This window comes from Protopterus annectens, chromosome 16.part0 (assembly GCF_019279795.1).
Source record: "Protopterus annectens isolate FY-2018-M chromosome 16.part0, PAN1.0, whole genome shotgun sequence".
NCBI lineage: Eukaryota > Metazoa > Chordata > Ceratodontiformes > Protopteridae > Protopterus > Protopterus annectens.
The window spans coordinates 793,636,687-793,659,665 of NC_056750.1; the positions used below are offsets into that span (position 1 = coordinate 793,636,687).

Consider the following 22,979-nt stretch of genomic DNA (forward strand, 5'->3'; position numbering starts at 1 on the left):
GGGTCAGAAAATTATACACCAAAAAGAACCATTTCTACTTGCCTTCAGTAGTTTGTGCACAGCCCTGTGATGTGGGCAGATTTCATCACATATACTTGTTCACATCAATTATAAAGTTAACATTCACCTACAGAATTACCATAGAATGAGGCTCACCTAAAAACACCAAGTTGCATGATTAAAAAACAAAAATGGGCAAGCTGCAATTATTTCTATATAGCCTGTCACCAAAGTACTGATTTTATAACACAGACTTAGTGATGTCAGCAAATATGACTTGTACACAACCAACCAGCTAATAAATAAATAAATGAACAAATGCTGTATTACTGTAGATAAATGTACCCACAATATCAGATTAATTGTGAGACCACCTCCCACACTGCTAAACTGTTGCGATTTTTACTTATGATATCCTCAACTCAGGAAAAGTAAGAATTTGTGCCAGCTTCCAAACTCAAGGAAAACAATGTAAATGTCAGATCTATATTGTGACAGCACGTCGGACTACGATGATACTGTTAGGCCTGAAGGCCCCAGTATGCTACACCTTTTCACAGTAAGCACAACCTGGAAGATGAAAAAAACTAACACACAAGAAGATAAGGATGATATACCTCCCAGAACTACAGGACTATCCAGGACAGGCTACCCAGACAAACAGCAGCAGGCCAAATAAGCACAAGGCCTCAACTCAGATCAACTGACATTGTGACTACATGCATGTCCAGAGGTATTACATTATTGTTGGATGTTGTGAAGCACCCTAAAAGCAACAGTTCAGCCTCCCTGTATGCCAACAACCAAGTGTTCAGAAGGCAAAGTCCTGATGCAGCAATGTGCCAAAGGAATCTGGACTCCTGAGATAATATTAAACACATCTAAACATCCATCCTTACTCTAAAGCTAACACACACCCTGCTAGTGCCATAACTGGCTACTTCTACAAATTATTACAAAAAGAAAATAAACCATGTACCTCTCTCCATAGCCTATCTTCCTCCCATCTCTATCCATAACTCTTTTAACAAACATCTTTACTATATTATCACATATGACACAGGCAATCGTGCATTTATTAAAAGAAAACAAACCATAGTGACACCATTTTAGATGCAAGCATTACACATCACTTATAATCTATTAAGTCACTGTCAGACATTACATAGCTCATTCAAACCCTGCCTTCTTGTAAACCTCATTCTTCCACTGCATGCATTGTTTCCACAATTCCCTTTTTTTCTATGTAATTTGCTCCCAGCCTTGGCTAAAGATCCCAATTCCAGTTGTTTTATCTGTTACTATATTTACTACTTCTAGTACAGTTGGTTTAGGGTTAGATTTCCCTTTTCTAGTAACTGCTTTTTGACAGCCACATAATTAAACTTGGCAAAGCCTTACTATATCTAGACAACTCCGATTCTGTATCACAGATCAAAAAGTCAGTTAGTTACACCAATTTGCTCACCCAGCATATCTGACAGAGTACTCGGCAAGGAATCCTGAAAGTCTGCCAACACATTAGTCTCCCAGAAAAAACATTCCAATTACCTATTTCTTCCCCATCACACCTCCAGCATTTACTGTCTACCTGAGGAAAAATTCTTTGGAGTCTATTTGGGGTATAAAAATACCTATGTAAACACTTCCCAGCAAAGATCCTAAATCTTCTAGACCTTGTTACATATTTGGGAGACATACATATATCCCCCATTGTTTCTTTGTGAATTGCTTATCCAATATCTCTTTCGAATCCTTTCTAACCTCCTCTGATTGATTCTTATAGTTATCATCCAATATGTTATATGCTCTACTAATTATAACTTTTTAACAGCAGCTTCTGTTCTAGATTCTATTAAAAACTCTACCAGTGCTGGTCTTTTGTTTACCATCCCCTTATTTATTTCTCTTCACCTATACTCTGATATCAATCACTGACAGGTAGGGCATCCTCTAGCCTGTAGTCCAAATAAATTCTTGGACTTTTCTTGCTCCCAGTCTATCCACACCTGTTGAGTTCTAAACATTAATTCAAGAAATGACATTCTAACCAGGAAACTAAAGCAACCATATCTTTTTAGGTAACTTCAGCTTAAATATGTTTCAGTTCATCCAGCATGTTATCAACAAAATAGTATTTAACCTAATGTCATCAATAACAATCATCCCCTCCAAGATCTAATCATCAATGACAACAGTCTAATTTCAAACATCATCCACCCTCATTCTGTTAATGACCATTGCATAATAAACTTTATAATACATACTCACACAATAAAAATAATCAGCAAATTAATCTCCTTCAGGCCTATGACAGACGCAAACATACACAAAAAAATTAAAACATCCACTTCATCAAAGAGTCATCTTTAATATTAAACCTAAACACCCCTAAACATTTTGCAAAATATCTCACCAGTACACTAAGATCCCTCAAGGACACATACATCCCTGTAATTTCTTGACTCCACAAACCAAACAGAAATGACTGGCTAACTACTAAATTGAAATCCTTTTTAAACTGAGACATGACACAAAGCAGATATGAAAAACCAAACTTTCACACAGCAAAAGGCAGCAAATTATCTCACCTCTCATAACAAGCAAGAAGAAGAGATGAAAGCTACACTATGAAAACATTTCAAATATTATTAGCTAAAATCACTAAAACAAGTTCTGGTTGTCAGCCCAATCCCAAAACAATCTAACCCTCACCAAAACATCCCAATACAGGTCAGTGTCTATCCTTCCCACTCTCTATGCGAGTTCATTCAGCACATTAATTACAATCTCCTCTTAAATAAACAACACAGATTCTGGTCTGGCATAGCACATTCACAGTCCTGTGAATCCTGACTGATGATACACTACTAACTACAAATAGAGGCCAGCTCATTGGAACTATATTTATCAACATCAATAACCATAATGCCCTTCTTTATCATCTCTACAAATAAGCATAAATCCAAATTTCCTACCTTGGTTTCAAAAATATCTCTCAAACCATTGTTCTCTATCAAAATTCATACCTTCATTTCCCAGTCTGCCAACTTTAAAAAAAGGAATGACACAACATTCCATACTTGCTCGTCTACAATTCTCCATATTCATAAATTCTCCCTTGACCTATGTATACGTCCCCTTTTTCTCTACACAGGTGATATGGTAGTATTTTACACAGAACCCACACTGGGAAAGTAGCTGACTCTAAATCCAACTTCAGACCAGTAACAAGTGGAGTACCACAGGGTTCAGTCCTGGGACCTCCCCTGTTTGGCATCTACTACTCTGAAGTGCAGGCTAACACAGAAAGTCTTTGGCTAATGAAGGTCGCAGATGACTGCAAACTAGGAGCCATAATCGAAACTCCTAACGATGTGTACATCCTACAAAAGGGCCTCACTGAGACAAATGCCTGGTGTCAAAGCCATGGCCTCAAGCTCAATGCTAAAAAGTGCATTGTCATCCCTTTTGGTAAAAACTCTGTACCCATGAATTACCACATAGGTGATGTGATAAGAGACCTTGGGACACAGATGGACAGTAGTCTCTCTTCTTTGATAATCACATTGCCACAGTAGTCAGGAAATCCTTCTATGTGGCACACCTCATCACAAAAGGTTTCTCATCCAGAAAAAAAAGAGGTCATTGTTCCCCTCTACTCATCACTCATTAGACTCGCTATAGAGTACAAAGCCCCTTTTGGTATGTACCTCACAAGACATCTACAACAACTGGAAAGGCCACAGAAATACCTCACAAAGAGGATTACTGGCCTCAAACAGATGCCCTACGCAGACCATCTCAAAAAACTCCAGTTTTACTCTGTTGCATATCGCTTACTCAGAGGCGATCGCTGCCTAACATACAAAGCTCTGTCAAACCCAGAGCTGTTAGACATGCTCCATTTAAAGAAATCCCTATCCCTCCGAGCTACACGCTCTAGGGACCTAAACCTTGTCACCACAATAAACAGAACATGCTGGAGGGATAGATTCCTGTCCCAGAGAATTCTCATACTCTGGAACAAACTACCTATCTATATCAAACAAAGCTCCTCATTAGCACTCAAGAAAAATCTTGATGATTGGATGGGAGATAGGAAATTCACCCCAGGGATCACTTCTGCGGCTGCGCTTGACAGGGGCACAGGAAAATAATTTTCTTGGGTGGCAAAAGCCAGGGTACCATTTGGCTAGGCTTATATAGGCCCTCGGGCCATTAGCTTAGTACCTACTTACGAACCTATGAACTCTGTATCAACCTCCAAACAGACCTGCAAGTAGGTTTTCTAACACTAATGTATGGATCTCAAACAGCCACTTTCTCAACCTCAACAAAACCATGATTTTTGAAACCAAACAATAACATCCAAAAACACAAAACTCTGCATATTTATGACCACAACAATACCCCCACAGAAAACAATAGTTATTTTAAATACTTTGCCATTTAGTTTGGCCCCTCACTTATCTTCTCCCTACACCTTGACCACACAAGGAAAAGGGTCAACTCTTTCCTATTTAAGACAAATAAGATCCCCTTGTACCTTCTAAAACCTCCAAGACAGACATACGCAAAGGTATGCTAATTTTCCATGAATACAGCCTCCGCCTCACTGCCTCAGCATACAAACTCAACTCCACTCTATTCAAGCAATAACTAATACACTTTGTAGACTACCTAGTCCCCTAAAAATAAACACCACTTTAAAACATTGCTAAAAGCAAAATGATACCATCAACAAATGATTCATCATCTCCTAGGCTCTCAACTATTCAAACTTCTAGTGAATCAGACATTCCTCTTACAGTGTCAGACAATATGACCATGCTACCCCCCCATACACACTACAGTCCCCAGAAAACTGAATCCCATTGTACAAAACACTGCTTCGCTACAATAGGTCCAAAACTCTAAGTATTCCCCCCACACCATCTTCCCCAACATTTAAGATTCAACTAAAGGCTCACCTCTTCTCATCATCCAAATGCCATTGCCTCCCATCCAGTCACAGCACATAACCTGATCTGCATTACTCTCTTCCTGCTACTAACTGAACTCCTTCCATCCCTCATGGCAGATTCGATTGCACCAATTTTTACTTCTCAGTCGTAACAGTCTTTCACTTAACGTAACTTCTCCTTTCGACTACTCACAATCTCTGTCCAGCATCCTTCAATCAACTGAACTATTGCACCAATCCCACTTAGACTATACTCAGCTGTAATTATCATAGACACCTCACTTTCTATATGCAATCTGTGCTGAATTTAAACATATTCAAATTGTAGTGACTCTACATTTTTATTAGCTGATGACACTATTTTACAGAGGTGTATTTTCATTATGTTCTTGCTCTCACTGAATAAAGGTAATTCTGGTTTTCTTTATATTCTCAGACTAAGACTGAAGGTCATCACTTGTGATTAGTGCTATACCCATGTAAACAAATTTTAAATAAAACAAAAACAGTCCAATAATATTCAGTGGATACTTGAATCAGCTACTGAGATACTACGGCACAAAACTCCACACTGAAGGCACTTATGAAGCAAGTCATGGCTCCCCAAGGTAGCCATGATTCTGATGCACTGCTCTTACACCCATACACACTCCCACACACCATGTAGAAGGGGAGAATAGTCTCTCTCTTCAAACATCCCCTAAGCTTTGCATCTTTTGCCTAGACAGTAGCTCTGATGACAGGGACCAATAATGAATCAAAGACTGCATATAAGAATTGGTTCATGGATGTCTGAAGAGGCACTTGCTCCATACAGCTGGGGGCCTGTAACAGGTGCTCATTTTTTTAGGTGGGGTTGTAGAAGCAGAGTGGAGTGCTTCAAAGTTACCCAAACACCATCACTGATAACTGGGCTCACAAGGTAGGATGACCCTGATGACACTTGTGGCTACTCTCCCAGATATCCATTTAGAGAACAATGGCAAGAAAGACTGGGAATATCAAGTCACATTTACAGGTGACTATTATGAATCTCAAGTTCTGGCAAAAAGAATGAGCAAATGAGAGAGAGGGTTATAACCCCTTAGCTCTAGGAGTAAGCTCACACAAGGAATAGCGGATGACATTCACATGTCGGGTTGCTGGGTAAAAGACAATGAGCTTGTTGCTACACACACTTGCTAGTGATGGTAGCAAGTACCACTATGTCGACAGCACACATTCCTTTGGTGCAGAAGACTGCTAGTTCTACTGCCAATAAAAGGTACCTGGATCAGTTTATCAGTACTGACACTGCAGTGCAGCATGGGGGGGGGGGGGGTTGCACTAATGTGTGTCATCCTCCAGATGAGAAATTATACCAAAGCCTCATCTGCCTCAGTTGGTGGTAAGTGAGGTGGATGTAAAATATCCCATGGCAATTAAAGAAAATAGCAGGAGAATTTTACTGACAAAATGAAGAAACATAACAGCACAGAGTTAACATTCACTAATACTCTAATGAAAATAATGTAAACAATATCCATTACATACTAAGATTCCCCCACCCTTCCTGCCACAACTATTTTTTCAATTTTGGCAAAATAAAATCACAATTCCACAGTTCATCATGCAACACATTTTCACATCTTGCAATCCACAGTATTCAGGTGGCAATGAATACTATTTTGTCATACATATCAATTCCTAATGAAATTAATTTAGTGATACATACTCCATACAGCAACAGAGATAGTTTCAAAAGTACCAGTCTATTTAGACTGTAATCTTCAAGGTGTCCACCTCTTTAGCCTTTAACTTCACATTATCCAACTATTTAGACTGTAATGTTCAAGAATATTTTCAAAAAAAACTACGTTTTTAACAAACATATGTTTCACTGATTCAGCTACATTACAAAGAGGACTCAACCTTTCAGTACCAGTTATATATTTAATTTGTCTTTTGACAAGTAATTTCCTAGCACCAACCACCAAAGGATATCTTGAACTTCATAAACATTTTTAAATCTACTGATCCTTTCTGCTACAGAAGAGTAGCAAAGATGATCTAGTGTTTCCAGTGGTCTATCATAAAATGGCACCCATTTCTTTTTCATACTGCATCTTTCATGTAGAATCTGCTTTGCTTATAATATGTAACCTATGAAATCATGAGCTTTATTCCTCAATCCTCCAAGAACATAAAATAAATGTAAAGAGGCAATAAACACAATAGGATTTTTAATTCTCAACCCACCATCTAAGTACAACAGACATTTTTAATAAGATTCCATTTACTAACCCCCACAAAAAATTTAAAATTTCCAACATAACCCCTCTCTATCTCTTGGAAATGGAAGCATGCTTACTACATAACTCAACATACTAATAAAAGCATTTAAAAGAAAGAGAGAGACCTCTTTTCTTAAAAGAAAATTTAAATATTTTCCATCTGTTCACAGCCAATTTATTTTATTTGCAGTAAGTCTGACCACAGAATAATACAGTTCATATTTGTACCAAATATTTTTAAAATTTTAATACTATTTATATTAATAGAAATGGAAATAAACATGGACAATTCCACCATACCTAGAAAAATTCTGAACATTAACAATTAATCCCATGAGACTCAATTTATATTCCAATATCATAAAAGAGTGCATGCAACCATGTCACTAAATTTACTATGATCGATAAACACATAACCAATGGTTCTAGCCTTACAGTATCATAAGTAATTAGGATATGCTTCACTCACAGGAGATAAACTCTCAATGGTTAACCCTGTTCATCCCCCTTTCAAGCTTAATTTGTTTACCAAACCAGTATTTGGCTAATGGTTATATCCAAGAGTGAGCATTTATACTATGTAATACATTTTTAACAATAGGGCAGTTATTTTAGCAAGTTAATATGCTCCAAATAGCAAAACAGGCAACAGAATCAGATTAACATCACAACTTAATATATCACTTGCATCATGTTAGTACTACGTATTATTGCCTTTATAACAAATAGCATTTCCTGTATGGATTTAACACATATCCCAAAGACAATTGCATACATCTGGAGCATTTCTCTCCTGGCCTCCAATGAAATGGGCTCTGTCCCAGTCAGACTTTCCTGGTAAACAAATGTTAAATAAATAAACATAAAATAAATATAATTTCTTAAAGAATACTTTATTGAACCTAAACTGAAAAATTCTGCAAAAAAATGTTATAATTTATATTAAGTGCAAGTGGCCTCAGCATGTGTTTTTTTACATTTAAATCTAATACCATCATCATAAATCGTATCATGAATAATACCATTAGTTAACCATTCATTCAAAACTTGAAGAAAAATCTTTTGTTAATCCAGGAGTCATTGGTTGTAATTTAGGGTATTCAATCTGAACCTAGAGAAGAATCTCTACATAACTGGGGAAGAAAATATTGAAACTCAACTGGCAGAAAAGGTTCACAATGAATCATTTCCCTCTTGTGAGTGTCGTAACATGGCATTATAATGTCAGCAATGAATATTTAGCATTTATTTTTTCCAAAAACGCTTTTACATGTACTGTATCAGACTGTTTAGTAAAAATATGTCCAGCTTCCGCTTTCATTTTAGTGATCAAATAATCCTTTTTAACAATTTTACTAAACAAGGAGACATTTCTTTTTTAGTACCTTGTACCATGTGCTTCTGATTATAAAGGAATTTCTTTGTCCTATCAATATTAGATGGCAAAACCATTTTTCAAATTAATGTGCTGCATAATAGTCAGAATTTAATACTGATTGAGTATGCCTAAATCAAACGTCAAAATAATCTTTGCCTTAATACATGTTCAACATTTACACATAGTGGTTGATATTTATTATTAAAGAACAGCCACCATGTCATCCATAATGCAAAAAATGTGATCATAATATGTTGTTGCCATAATACATTTTACTTGTTAGTCCTGAGCATATAACTCTCATTCAGTCAACCATTTTAAACCTTTGCCACCTAATGTAAAAAAAAAAAAAAAAAAAAAAAAAAAAAGTGTATGAAGTTCAAAAAAAATAGTGTCATAAAAAATGACACTTCTAATTTGTTTTTATACTTGTGCAAAACAATACTGTCAGAATAAGGAAAACAGGCAATCTCAGTCATTAACATCCCTCTTTTACACATGTCCCAAACTCATTTCCAACAGCAACTTCCCACACGTTAAAATAGTTTTAAAGTTTTATGTCAACCAAATGTTTATTAGACTTTTGCAAGTGACACTTCAGGCCTCTTCCAGCTATGCCAATAATACTATGAAGATTTGTACAGTAAACAATACCAATCCACAACTGTGGTCCAAATGACATGACTGTCCTTATGTCCCAAACATATTCCATCTGTAAGTGTTGCTCATTATCTTGTCACCTGATATCAAACAAACTAATAAAAGCAGCAGTAAGAGATGTACAAAATGCCAACACCTCGAGTCTACATTCAGGATTTATAATACTCAACATTTAAAATATAGAAACAAACACTATCCTACCCTTTCTTTGCATTTTTTGGGGGGACCCTGTTTTACTTTCCTGTTGTGTTCTTTCCCAACCGAGGTAGTGTTTTCTTTATTTTCTTCAAAGGCTTCCACTTCAATACGCTCACTAAGGCCTAATTTTTTTTCTTTCATGATTATCTATATCAACAGTAATGATCACTAAAGAATTAATATTAGCAGTAACAGCCTTAGAAACCTCTGTGGGAACAATAATGCCAGTCTCTTCTAGAAAATTTTAAGTCTTCTTTCTTTTCAATAACTAAAATCTCAGGACAGTCAAACCAAAATGTCCTTACTTTTTCATTTCCTACAAAAAGTACAATTTTTTTTAACTGTATGACCTAGTTACCTACACTTAAATTTGTCACAATCATTAAGTGAAGGTAAGACCCACAAAGGAAACCTGATTTTGGTCGTCCCTTCTAGTTTACATAAGCTCTATAGCCATTAACCACAACTGTACTTTGAATATACTTAACACTGCTGTACTGATTTAGTCACCACAACTTCCCATCTAGGGTGGAGAAGAGGGACATTTTTTTTTTTTTTTGCTCTTCACTTGGGACTCTGGTTCATAGTACCAGCCCAAGGCGCTGGAAGAACAAGTTAAGTTTCTGCATCCACCATTTCGAGGTCCATGTTGATCAATGTTTTTTAAACACCATGCACAAGATGATATTTAGGAAAAGAGCTTTTAATATCCTTAAACTCAATGTCATCTGTACAGAACTAAATAAAAAGCTCTTTTTAGGCACAAGATTAATACCATGTATAAGCCAGTTTGCCAATGGAGAAGATCATTTTTTAATCACATACAAGAACTGGCTCTGCCAAATGGATATTTTCAAATGTGAACTGACAATAATTTTCTTTACCAATGCAGATAAATGCTAGTACATCAGTCACATTTATGCCTGTTGACACTACTAGACGGTACCATATTTTATATTTATCTATAGCAGTCAGTCCTTGCAGTAAGCACAGTGAGCAAATGTCGTGAACAAAATATGGCATTCGTACGTAAAAGGTACACCATATTTTATCACAGTAGCACGTAATTTGTTGGTGCTAGTAATACTTTCTGGATACATCCTTCAACTGTGAAATAGAGCACTCAGTTGACCTCTTTCATCTATGTCAGATGTCATATCCTGAGAAGCAGTACCTGGCGTGCAAATTGTCCATATCGTGATGCCAGGATTCTGTCTTTCCTTCAGATGGTTTAACTTCCAAAAATAGGGTTCTGAGACTGTACTTGGCCCAGTCATAAGAGTAATATCACCATCATATGATATATTGTTATGCAAATCCAGGAAAGTATTAGTTGTACCTCTGTGTTTCATACGGCAGCCACCCATTTGCCCTCCACAGTATACTGGAAGCAGACAGTAGGGGAATTTCCCAGTGCCATAGTATGAATGATACCTCGGATATCCCGTGAAAAGACTCCATTGGCATAGTACAAAGTGAAAAAAAATGGAGAAGGCCCCAATATTGATATAAATCCATACTTCTTGGGGGTGCTCACACTGGCAGCTCAAAAGCCCCACAGATAAACATCTGGTTGAAGTCTAGGTCTTGAATCTTGAGCCATGGTGCATGAAGGCAAATTCTGCTGAGCCCAGGAAGAAGAAAATGAGTTCCGGTTGTGAATATCTCCAGTGACTGGAAGGCTTGAGGGATTGCTCTCTGGAATTAGAACTGCCAGCCTTAATCTCCAGTTGGTTAGATGATATGGGAGGCATTTGCACCTCAGGAGATACTATGTTTGAGGTTGGGAAGTAGGAGGTTCACCTACTTCAGACCTCTTGTTATTCATCAAGATGGAGAAAGTACAGTTTTGTACCTGCCATAAATGTAGATGTTCGAGTGTACACCCTGCTGCAGTCATCACACTTGGGTTATCCTGCCGTCAGGCGGTCCCGCAGTCGGCCGGAATTCCAAAGTCTTGGTCCGGCGTCGGTTGCCGTCGCTTCTTCCCTGACGTCAATGCACCAGGGGTATATATATTGCATCTGACGCCATTTTCTTCAGTTTTTTTTTTGCCCCAGATGTCAGGTGTCCCCAAAAAGGTGGTCAGTAATTAGTACCAAATTAAACAATTTTTGCACACACACAAAATCCCTCCAGCTATAAGCAAATACATCAGGAAGGTATTGAAGAGATTTAGCCAGTTAGATCAGAAGGGATGGAGGGAGGGTAACCTGGACTGCAGCAGGGAGTACACTCGAACATCTACATTTATGGTAGGTACAAAACTGTACTATGCTCATCGTGTTACCCTGCTGCAGTCATCACACTTGGGTAGAATCCCAAAGCTAAGGATGGGTGGAGGAGTCACAGGATTAGAGGAGGCTAGAAGGCCCTGCAGAACTGCAGTGGCGAAGCCAGCTCTAGTCTTAGAGTAAAGTGGTAAGTGATAGTATTTGGTAAAGGTGTGTACTGAACTCCAAGTTGCAGCTTCCAAAATCTCCTTGGTTGGAACCCCCCTGAGGAAGGCTGTAGATGTAGCTGTTGCCCTGGTAGAGTGGGGCCTAATGGTAGCAGGAACTGGTTTTCCATGATGGGTATAGCAAAAACAAATGCAATGTCCTATCCATTTGGAAATGGTTTGCTTTGATATAGCCTTCCCTTGTGAAGCTGTAGCATAGGATACAAAGAGCTGGTCATATTTTCTGAAAACCTTAGTTTTATCCAAGTAGTAACGAAGTTGCCTGTGAATGTCCAAGGAATGCAGGTGCCCTTCTCCTTTGTTCTGTGGATTTGGAAAGAAGGTGGGTAAGTGGATGGTTTGATTTAAAGCCACACTGGAAACCACCTTAGGCAAGAAGGAAGGATTAGTTCGTAGAGCAACTCTGTCTTGATGGAAAATGAGGAAAGGCTCTACTGCCATTAGTGCCTGAAGCTCTGAGACTCTTCTAGCTGAAGTTATTGCTAGCAGCAGGGCAGTCTTCCATGACAGAAACTGTAGATCTGCAGAGAAAGCTGGTTCAAAGGGAGGTAGCTTAAGTTTTTCCAGAACAAAATTGAGGTCCCATGTTGGTGCAGGTGCTCTCCTGGGGGGCCTAATGTTTTTTGCCCCTCTGAGGAACTGCCTTAGAAGTGGATGTGAAAATAAGGGTGGATCCGTGTCGTAGTGGGCTGAAATAGCTGATGCATGGATTTTAATGGATGAAAAAAAGTCCTTTGTGCAACATCTCAGTTAAATACTGTAGAATCTGAAGCATGTGAGGCTGAAGTGTGTTTTGGCCTTTAGCTTGGTTCCAGGCGCAAAACCTTTTCCATTTGTCCGAGAAGGCCTTCCTGGTGCTGGGCCTCCTAGCTTCCAGAATAACATCCACAACTGCTTGGGATAGAGGAGCTGGCTGGATGCTTAGGTGATTTGCCATGCAGCCAGATTTTAAGGTTAATGCAAATAAATTTCTCTAAACAGCTCGGAGACCAATGGTGTTTCCATGCATTTTTTCTTAGAGTTCTGGTTTCATGTCACTTTAAGTCACTTATGATAAGAATACCGAACATCAAAAAGGGGGACTTTTTTTCCCCTTTTTTCCTTTACAAACACTAACTACAAGCCTAGCACAGAATGTAAAAACATGTCAACAAGGTGTACACCATTTAAACAAGTAAAGCAGTTACAAATCATATCAGGTCACACTATTTCTCAAGCACAGTTTAATTATTTTTTGTTTTAGGAAGTGAATAAAAAACGCCACAGATGCGAGGACTATAAAACATGTAAAACAAATATCGAACAAAATGTTGACCCCCATTCAAAAAAAAGGGAATAGAAAGAAACTCACCTCAATGTGATCTGCCCAGTTCTCTTCAGTCATGTCTTTCTAAAATAAAACAAAACAAACAAAAAACACATTGGTTTTCTATAAGAAAACATATTATGTGTACAGATCTTACATCTGTCAATTTACATTAAAACAGAAAAAGATGGTAGATACGGGTGACCACTGTTTGCATTATTTTTTTGACTTACTTTAAATATTTTCATTAAACCGCTAATGCTCTGTAAAAAGTATGCAGTAGTTAATCCGAAAGCCAAACAGTATGTGAAATGCTTCATTAGATACTAACCAAATGAAAAAGTTGCTAAACTCTGAAGAAAAACACAATGCTGCAATGAATAAAAACTTTTTTTCACACTAAATGAAAAGTACAGTTTTGTACCTACCATAAATGTAGATGTTCGAGTGTTGACCCTGCTGCAGTCATCACACTTGGGTTATCCTGTCGTCAGGCGGTCACGCAGTCGGCCGGATTTCCAAAGTCTTGGTCCGATGTCGGTTGCTGTCACCTCATCCCTGACGTCAGTGCGCCAGGGGTACATATATTGCAACCGACACCATTTTCTTCAGTTTATCTTGCCCCAGATGTCAGGTGCCCCCAAAAAGGTGATCAAAATTAGTACCAAATGGTGTGAGCACTGTACAAATACAAAATCCCTTCAGCTATAAGCAAATACATCAGTAAGGCATAGCAGAGATTTAGCCAGTAGATCAGAGGGGTTGGAGGGAGGGTAACCTGGACTGCAGCAGGGTGAACACTCGAACATCTACATTTATGGTAGGTACAAAACTGTACTATGTTCATCATGTTACCCTGCTGCAGTCATCACACTTGGGTTGAGTCCCAAAGCTAAGGTAGGGTGGAGGTATCATAGAGGGTTAGTGGAGGCAATGAGGCCCTGCAGAACTGCAGTGGCGAAGCCTGCCCTGGACTTAGAATAAAGAGGTAAGTGATAGTGTTTGGTGAAGGTGTGTACAGAACTCCAAGTTGCAGCTTCTAAAATATCCTTGGTAGGAACCCCCCTGAGAAAGGCTGTAGAGGTGGCTGTTGCCCTGGTAGAGTGGGATCTAATGGTAGGAGGAAATGGTTTCCCATGATGGGTATAACAGAACCGTATGCAATGGCCTATCCATTTAGAAATGGTTTGTTTGGATATAGCCCTCCCTTGAGAAGCTGTAGCATAGGATACAAAGAGCTGGTCAGTTTTTCTGAAAGCCTTAGTTTTATCCAAGTAGTAACGAAGCTGCCTGTGAATGTCCAAGGAATGCAGGAGTCTCTCACCTTTGTTCTGTGGATTGGGGAAGAAAGTGGGTAGGTGGAAGGTTTGATTTAAAGCTACACTGGAAACCACCTTAGGCATGAAGGAAGGATTAGTTCGTAGAGAAACTCTGTCTTGATGAAAAATGAGGAAAGGTTCCACTGCCATTAGTGCCTGTAATTCTGAGACTCTCCTAGCAGACGTTATTGCCAGGAGCAGGGCAGTCTTCCAAGATAGGAACTGAAGGTCTGCAGAGAAAGCTGGTTCAAAGGGAGGTAACGTTAGTTTTTCCAGAACAAAGTTGAGGTCCCATGTTGGTGTAGGAGCTCTTCTAGGTGGTCTAATGTTTTTTGCCCCTCTGAGGAACTGCCTTAGAAGAGGATGTGAAAATAAAGGTGGATTTGTGTCGTACTGAGCTGAAATAGCTGAAGCATGGATTTTAATTGAGGAGAAGGAAAGTCCTTTGTGCAACATCTCAGCTAAATACTGCAGAATGTGAGGCATATGAGGCTGAGTTGTGTCTTGGCCTTTAGCTTGGTTCCAGGCAGAAAACCTTTTCCATTTGTCCGAGTAAGCCTTCCATGTGCTTGACCTACTTGCTTCCAGTATAACATCCAGAACTGCTTGTGAAAGAGGGGCTGGTTGGATGTTTAATAGACTTGCCATGCAGCCAGGTTTAAGGTTTTTAGCTGGCTGTGTAGAATCTGTTTGTTTTGCTGCGTGAGCAAATGAGGTATTTGAGGCAATATCCATGGTGGGCTGTGAGCCATATTCTTCAAGAAGAAAGAACCTTTGTGAGAAGAGGTAATGGAGGAAAGGCATATGCTGTCAGGTTTTTTCAACTGAAGGAGAGAGCGTCCACTTTCCAAGTTCGATGGTGGAATGTCCTTGTACAAAATTTTGTCAGTTGGTAGTTTTGAGGACTGGCAAACAGGTCTATATTCGGAAGGCCCCATTTTTGAGTTATCATTGTAAATATTTGTGGGTCTAGTTTCCACTCGTGGGGATCTTTGATGTTTCTGCTGAGGTCGTCTGCCAATATGTTTTTCTGTCTTGGCAGGAATTGAGCTTATAACTGGACTTGGTAGGCCAGAGTTGTGTTCCATAAGATTGCTTGCCTGCAAAGAGGGTAGGAATGTGTGCCCCCTTGTTTATGTACCACATTACTGTGGTGTTGTCCGTCTTTATTACAAGTTGTCCTGGATGTAGTAGATCCTTGAAGGCTGTCAGAGCTTTCTGTACAGCTAGCATCTCTTTTTGATTTATGTGCAGTTTTCTTTGTTCTGCAGTCCATAGGCCTTGAATGCATTGCCCTGCCATGTGTGCCCCCCAGGCATAGTCTGAAGCATCTGTTGTGATAGTTTGCCTGGTTGGGGGCAAGGTGAAAGGCTGACTCTTGTTGAGGTGACATGCCTGTGACCACCATAGAAATTCCTGTTGAAGACAGGGAATGAGAGATATCACTGTGTCCAAGCTGTGGCTATGTTGAGACCATACGCTTTTTAGGTACCACTGTAATTTCCTCATATGCAGTTTTGCAAATGGTATTATCAGAATGCTAGATGCCATGAAGCCCAAAGCCTGCAGAATTTTTCTTGCAGTTAATTGGGTCTTTGTTGCCATTGTCTTGAAATATTGAGTCAGTTGTAGTTGCTTGTCTGGTGTAAGATAAGCCTTCTGGGCCATTGTGTCCAAGCTGGCACCCGGGAATGTCATTTTTTGTGAGGGTACTAGTTTTGACTTCTTTTCGTTTACTGTGTACCCCAGACAATTTAGTAGATGCTTCACAAAACCAGATGATGTAAGAGAATGTCTTTTCTTTCTGCTTGGATGAGGCAGTCGTCCAGGTATGGATATATTTGAATTCCTCTTTGTCTGCAGTATGCAATTACTGGTGCCAGGCATTTTGTGAAAACTCTGGGCGCAGTAGATAAGCCAAAGGGCAGTGCAGAGAATTGATAATGGGTTGAACCTGCAATGAAACGGAGGTATCTTCTGCAACTTTGTCTGATAGAAACATGCAGGTATGCCTCCTTGAGGTCCAACGTTACCAGCCATGCTTCCTTGCCCAACATGGGAAGTAGCTGCTGTAGTGTTAGCATCTTGAATTTGGGTACTTGTAAGTAAGTGTTTAGAATTGAAAGGTCCAGAATTGGTCTCCAAGCATTGTCCTTTCTGGGTACTAGAAAGAGCCTTGAGTAAAATCCTTGGCCTTGCTCTTGAGTCGGTACCCATTGAATGGCACTCATGGCCATGAGAGCTGTAATTTGTTTTTGAGCCTCTGCCCTTTGATTTTGTGGCAGGTTTGGCATTCCTCTTTTCATTGGCAAGGTGTGAAAGTGGAATCTGTATCCTCGTAAAATTATGTCTAGGACCCATTTGTCCTTTGTGACCATGTGCCAGCTGTCTGCAAAAAGTGCTAGCTTTCCCCCCAAGGGGGCTGACAAAAGAGTTTTGTTTGGCCAGTTGAGGTGCAAGTCATTGAGTTTGCCTTCTGGTTGGTTGAGACCTGTCTTCTCCTCCCTTCTGGGTTGGAGTGCCCCATTGGCGAGGTTTATACTGGGCTTGTGGTTGTCCTCTGCCCCTTGGGCGCCTGTATTTACCCCTCTGAGGTCTGTCAGTGGCTGGAAAGGACCAATTTTTTGTTGGCCAGTTTCTGCTGAAGCGAGGGGGTTGTACCTGTAGGAAGTCTTTGACTGTCTGCATTGATTTCGCATTTTCTTCCATTTTCTTTAAAACTTCTTCTGCTTTAACTCCAAAAAGAACATCCTGCTGTAAGGGAGCATCTAGTAGTTTTGCTTTAACATGATCAGGCAGACTTTGTTCCTTTAACCAGGCATGCCTACGTATAACTGATCCAGTGAAAGCTGCTCTGCAGGAGGCCTCCAAAGAATCAAACCCACATTGTAAGGTATGTTTGCCCACCTGTTCGGTGGCGTGTAACAAATCCTGTACTTCTTTCAATTCAGATTGAGGGAGGGAGGTTATCTTTTGTTTTAACTGAGAGATCAGAAATTGCTGATACTTAAGCATATGAAATGGACAATTAAGTGCTCTCATAGCTAATGTGGCTGAGGTGTAAACCTTTTTCCCCCACCTGTCTAGTGCTCTTGAGTCCCTCTCAGAAGGTACTGGGTTTTTAGCCATGAAAGCCTTAGCCCCCCTTGGAACCCTGGGAGATGGTCTCTGGGTCAGCTACTGGGCTTTTGTAAAGGAATTTGTGGGAATCAGGTACTCTGTAGTATCTGTCAGGCTTAGCCGGAGCAGGAGGTAGAGAGTCTGGGTTGAAACTGGATTCTAAATAGACATCATCCACAATGTCCAAAACAGGTGGGATGGCTAGAGGTCTGTGTTGGGTGAGTAAAAGAAACTCTCTGAGCCTTTTCTTGGAATCAGAGTAATCCTGACCTTCCCAGTGAAAATGTTCCCTCATAGTGTGTAAAGTTTCCCCAAAAGAGTAGTCTTCAGGAGGGGAAGCTGAGGGAATAGAGTCCTCAGCATCAGAATCTTCATAAGGAGAGTAGGAATAGACTTGGTCCTCAGAGGAGTCCAAAGAAATAGACAGTTGCTCAGAGGAAGCAGAATCTTCCTCTTGTCTAGGCCTTTTGTCAGGAGGAGGCTGTGAACCCCTGATAAGAGAAATCAAATCTTCAGCCATTTTAAGCATCTGTTTCTTAGGCATAGGGCCTTGAACAGGATACTGAAGTGTAATCCTTTTAGATTGAGTCTTCGACTTAGAAAACGTTTTGACTGTGAGAGTCGTCGGTCTGAAAACGCCTTCAGAAACCGATGGCGTTTCAGAAGCACCGGCGTCCTTAGAAGGAAAATCGTTGGAAGGGCCTGAAGTAAAAGGCTGCGTCGGCCTAGTACATTCCATCAAAATATCCGTAGCGGTCTCAGGTTCCAGAACTGCGGTAGTCAGGGGCTGCATCGGAGCCTCACTGATAACCGGAGACCAGATCAACCGAGGCCTCGGAATCGGGCTTAGGCCTGGGCTGTCGGTCCTTGACCCTGCGCTTTTTCTGCACGCCGGTAGTCGGTAGCTCCGATGGCATGTTATAGTTAAATGTTCTACCAAAATAGTGTAGTGCGAAATTAAATCATCTTTTAATAGTACGCTTATTAAACCTGGCACAAAAACGACAAGAAGTGACGTCGTGATCAGGGCCTAGGCAAGGTATGCAATAAGAATGAAAATCCTTATGAGGTATTTGCTTCCCACAAGAAATACAATTGTTAACTTTTTCTGACATTGGTCTGAGGCAAGAAAAGTTTCCCCAACGGGGTACTTAGCTTTATAGAAGACTTCGGTCTGAAATTCGAATTCGACAATCTCAGGAGTCGGCCGACCGGCACTTGCAAACTGCTTCTGCTTCGGGCACCGCGTGGCAAGAAAGACTGGGGAAAATGACGTCGGTTGCAATATATGTACCCCTGGTGCACTGACGTCAGGGATGAGGCGACAGCAACCGACGTCGGACCAAGACTTTGGAAATCTGGCCGACTGCGGGACCGCCTGACGACAGGATAACCCAAGTGTGATGACTGCAGCAGGGTAACACGATGAACATCTGTCTAAGCAAGGATGATACAACAGCAACTGGCATTTATGACAGTGTGCTTTTTAGCCAAGTACACAACCAGATAAAAGGACTGCAAAAACTGTTGATAAAAAATAAGAGCGCTTCATAAAAGCAGAAAGGATTTCATTAAGTGAAATCTGCAGTGGATAATTTAGCATGGAATGCACAGAAGAGAAAAGAATCTAAGAACTCAACATTGACAATGAAAGCATCACATTATTCTAAACATTGTTAGCATATCAGTTAATCAAAGACAGGCCCCTCTTTTATGGGCCCCTGGCTGGCTATTATTTCTTAAGCTCTAGTAATCTGAATGCCAATAACAAGTAATCATTCTTGTACTACTTCATTTACCTTTCTGTGATTTGTACTTCCTTACGGAAAGTGTTCAATACCCTTAAGGCTAGAAAACTACACTTCCCTCAGTACTAGGTTATATTATCTAATTACATGAGTGAATGCATGGGGTAGTAGCCAAGGACCAACTATTTGATCAAGTGGAATAAATCCTAAGTTACACAAATTCTCTTTCAATGCAGACAGTAAGGGCACCAAAACCTATCTATCTAGAGAAATTCAAAACCATCATGGCAATTTATGTAAAAATCTGCAATATTCCTAAAGAAATTACACAGAAGAAAATCTCAGTTTCTGCATACTTTCGTGTTTACTTTAAATTTCTTTCCTTATGGGCACTGAAAAAATTTCTATAGTAAAAGTCAAGAGTGAGTGCACAATACTGACTTGCCCATCCTGAAATTACGCTAGTCCAGAATTCTCTACAGGATTGAGAATTCTGGGGCTGACATTTTCACCATGTAAGAAGATGAGTCATAAGGGCAGCAGTACACTCCCACCCAGTGTAATGTCTTCTTTGGTAAGATCAGATAACAAATTGGTCTCCCTTGAAATAAATGCAATGGCAGTACCCCCCCATCAAACTCTAAAAGCCTAAAGAATTTTTCCAAGGCAAATCATCTCCTATTAAATGATAGCATAGGCAATGGTAAGGCTCCCCCAACTCCAAAAATAGAGAGACCTATCCAGAAGTATACACAGATGTCCTCTACATCCACTTAAACAGATGCATATATAAACAGCAGTACCTGAATGAACTAAACCCAGGTCCAGCCACAAAAACAAGCAACCCTGATGGACTCTTAGCATAAACAAACTACACAAGTGAAGGAAGAAATTCCTGTCTAGAAGTGAGAGGGAGCACAACAGAATAGTCTTTACCAGCAAATCAGGGAACCAGTCAAGTCTTCAAAAGCAAAATACATCTATGTCACCAGATGGATAGGCAAATGACTCACTAATAGGACACATGTTCTTAGAGTGGGGGAATCCACATCCAGCAAGAGGCCAGTCACCAGTGGAGTACCACAGGGCTAGGTGCTGGCCCCTCTTCTGTTTTTAACACATTTCTCAGATGTCAAGGCAAATATAAATGGCCTTAACTGAACAAGTTTGCTGTTGATTGCAAGTTGGGGGCAATTACTGACTCTCCAAATGATGGTGATATTCTACAAAAAGGTCTGATGCAGACAAATGATTAGTGTCAGGGCCATGGCCTCAAGCTAAATACGATACCCTTTGGGAAACTGAATACAACGTGTCTCATATCGCTTACTTAGAGGCGATCTTTGCTTGACTTACAAAGCTATGTCTAACCCAGCTCTGTTAGAAATGCTACATCTAAAGAAATCCCAATCCCTCCACACTACATGCTCCAGAGACCTCAACCTCATTACCACAATCAACAGAACAAGCTGGAGGGACAGGTTCATAACCCAGAGACTGCCCATGCTATGGAATAGACTTCCCATACATGTCAAGCAGAGCACCTCACTGGCCCTCTTCAAGAGAAATCTTGAGTGGATGGGAAATAAAAAAAAATCACCCTGGGGATCACTCCAGTGGCTCTACTCGACAGAGGCCTTGAAAACTAAGGTCAGGTGGCACAATGCCAGGGTAATCCTATGGGCTAGGCTTGTAAAGGCCCCATGGCCATTAGCCTAATACACAGCTATGAACAGCACCTCCTAAGAGTGGACCCAGGGATGAAAGATCTGGGTACTCAGATACTAATTTGAACTTGGACCACCGTGTGTCTACGGTGGTGTGAAAAGCCTATGTGGCTCAGCTTATAAGTGCATGGCATCCAGATCTAAGGATGTCATAGTACCACTGTACTCAACCCTCATCAGACCAGTAATAAGAGTATGATGCACACTTTGGCATGTATTTCGCCAGGAACCCTGCAACAGCTAGAGCATCCTCAGAGGCTTCTCTCACTCAAAAAATATAAAGGGTATAACCAATATGTCATATGTGGACCAATTAAAAGCCCTGTCACTGTATTCAGTTTCCTACCAATTACTGAGGGGTTGTCAGTAGTTCCTCTGTAACACATACGACAAAAAGGCTGGGGTTCTCGTTTAGATGCTTTAATACACAAACACATCAGGATGAATAGCAGCATCAAAAAATATGAACAAACTAGTTAACAGACAGATCTTACATATATACATGCTTACATCTCAACTGCTTACTACAAAATGCCAGTCAGGCTTGCACGTGCTCAGTATTTATACACTTGTGCAAGCCCATGAATAGCTTCTTAAAGGTATATATACACATACTGACCTACAGGGATGATCTGTGTCTGACCTACAAGGCAGTCTCTGACCCAGTTCTGATGGAAATGTTGCATATTTCACATAACCAACTGCATAAGGGTTACCTGCTCCTAAGATCTAAACCTGATCTCTGACATGAACAGATCAAGCCGAAGGGACAGATTTGTGTCTCAAAGATCCCCCCCGGAATACGCTTTCTATTCACATGAAGCAGAGTCTTTCCCTGAACATTTTCAAGCACAATCTGGACCAATGGATGGGAAATCTCAAATTCATCCTGAGTTGGTGCTCTCATCACTTACGGACAGAGGCAGTCAGTAAAAATAGTCAACACCCTGCTTGCTGACCCTTGTAAACTTTCCCCCTAAGGACAGAAAATTTGGTAAAATCTGAGCAAGACTGGCTAGGCTTGCAAAGGCTCTTCAGCCATTACAATAGTAATCTCTTATGCACTTATCGAGCCTGATAAGGAGATAGCTACTCTTTAGCTAGACAGGACAACTGTAGGACAGCCTAGACTAACAGCATCAGGCATTATAACATACCTGCCAGCAAATGAAAGGGATAAGGAGAAGAAAAAAAAAAACATCCAACTCCCCCCAGAATGGCAGCACATGATCTTTGACTGTTGCCCTCCTTGCCTGGAGTCCTAAGATGCTAGACATGGGATGAATAATTAGGTCAGTGGATGATGGGGGCTTTGTATTCATGGGAACATTAGAGGGCTAAAAAAACATACAAAAAGTCAGTTGACATCTAAAACGGCCATCAGTCATAGTTTCAAGCTCTATCTGATTACTGCACCAAAGAGATTATTAAGGATGGTAAAAACTGATTACACATTACTTAGGTATTACAAGCTTTCACTATCCACACAGACAAAAATAACTGAATAGCATGACTATCTTCTTGTATTTGGTTATTGCTTTCCATGTTTATGCAGCATTTGCAGAAATCTTAGCACAGGAGATTACTGGGCACACACTCATCTGAAAAGTTGCTTGTTCATTTTGTGTGCTACACATGTTGAGCATGGGAAGATTCATGTCACACAGACAGGACAAGTCACCCTGTACTTCAGGTATGCAAAATATAACCATAAGAACTTTGCAACAAAACCTCAGTTCCTTTAAATCACAACTACTACATACAATGTTGGGTTCACTAGCACATGGGGATAAAGTTGTGACACAACCAAGGTAAACAGATAA

At 40.2% G+C, this 22,979-nt stretch overlaps 1 protein-coding gene across 1 annotated transcript in view; it reads right to left on the minus strand.

Annotated features, from left to right (window-relative positions):
* The window catches only part of LOC122790655 (exonuclease mut-7 homolog), a gene marked incomplete in the record, with an annotated part of 2,442,473 nt that overhangs the window by 1,274,594 nt on the left and 1,144,900 nt on the right, over positions 1–22,979 (minus strand). The window contains 1 exon segment of the mRNA XM_044058180.1: positions 13,288–13,326. Within this exon segment, the coding sequence (XP_043914115.1) occupies positions 13,288–13,326 (39 nt within the window).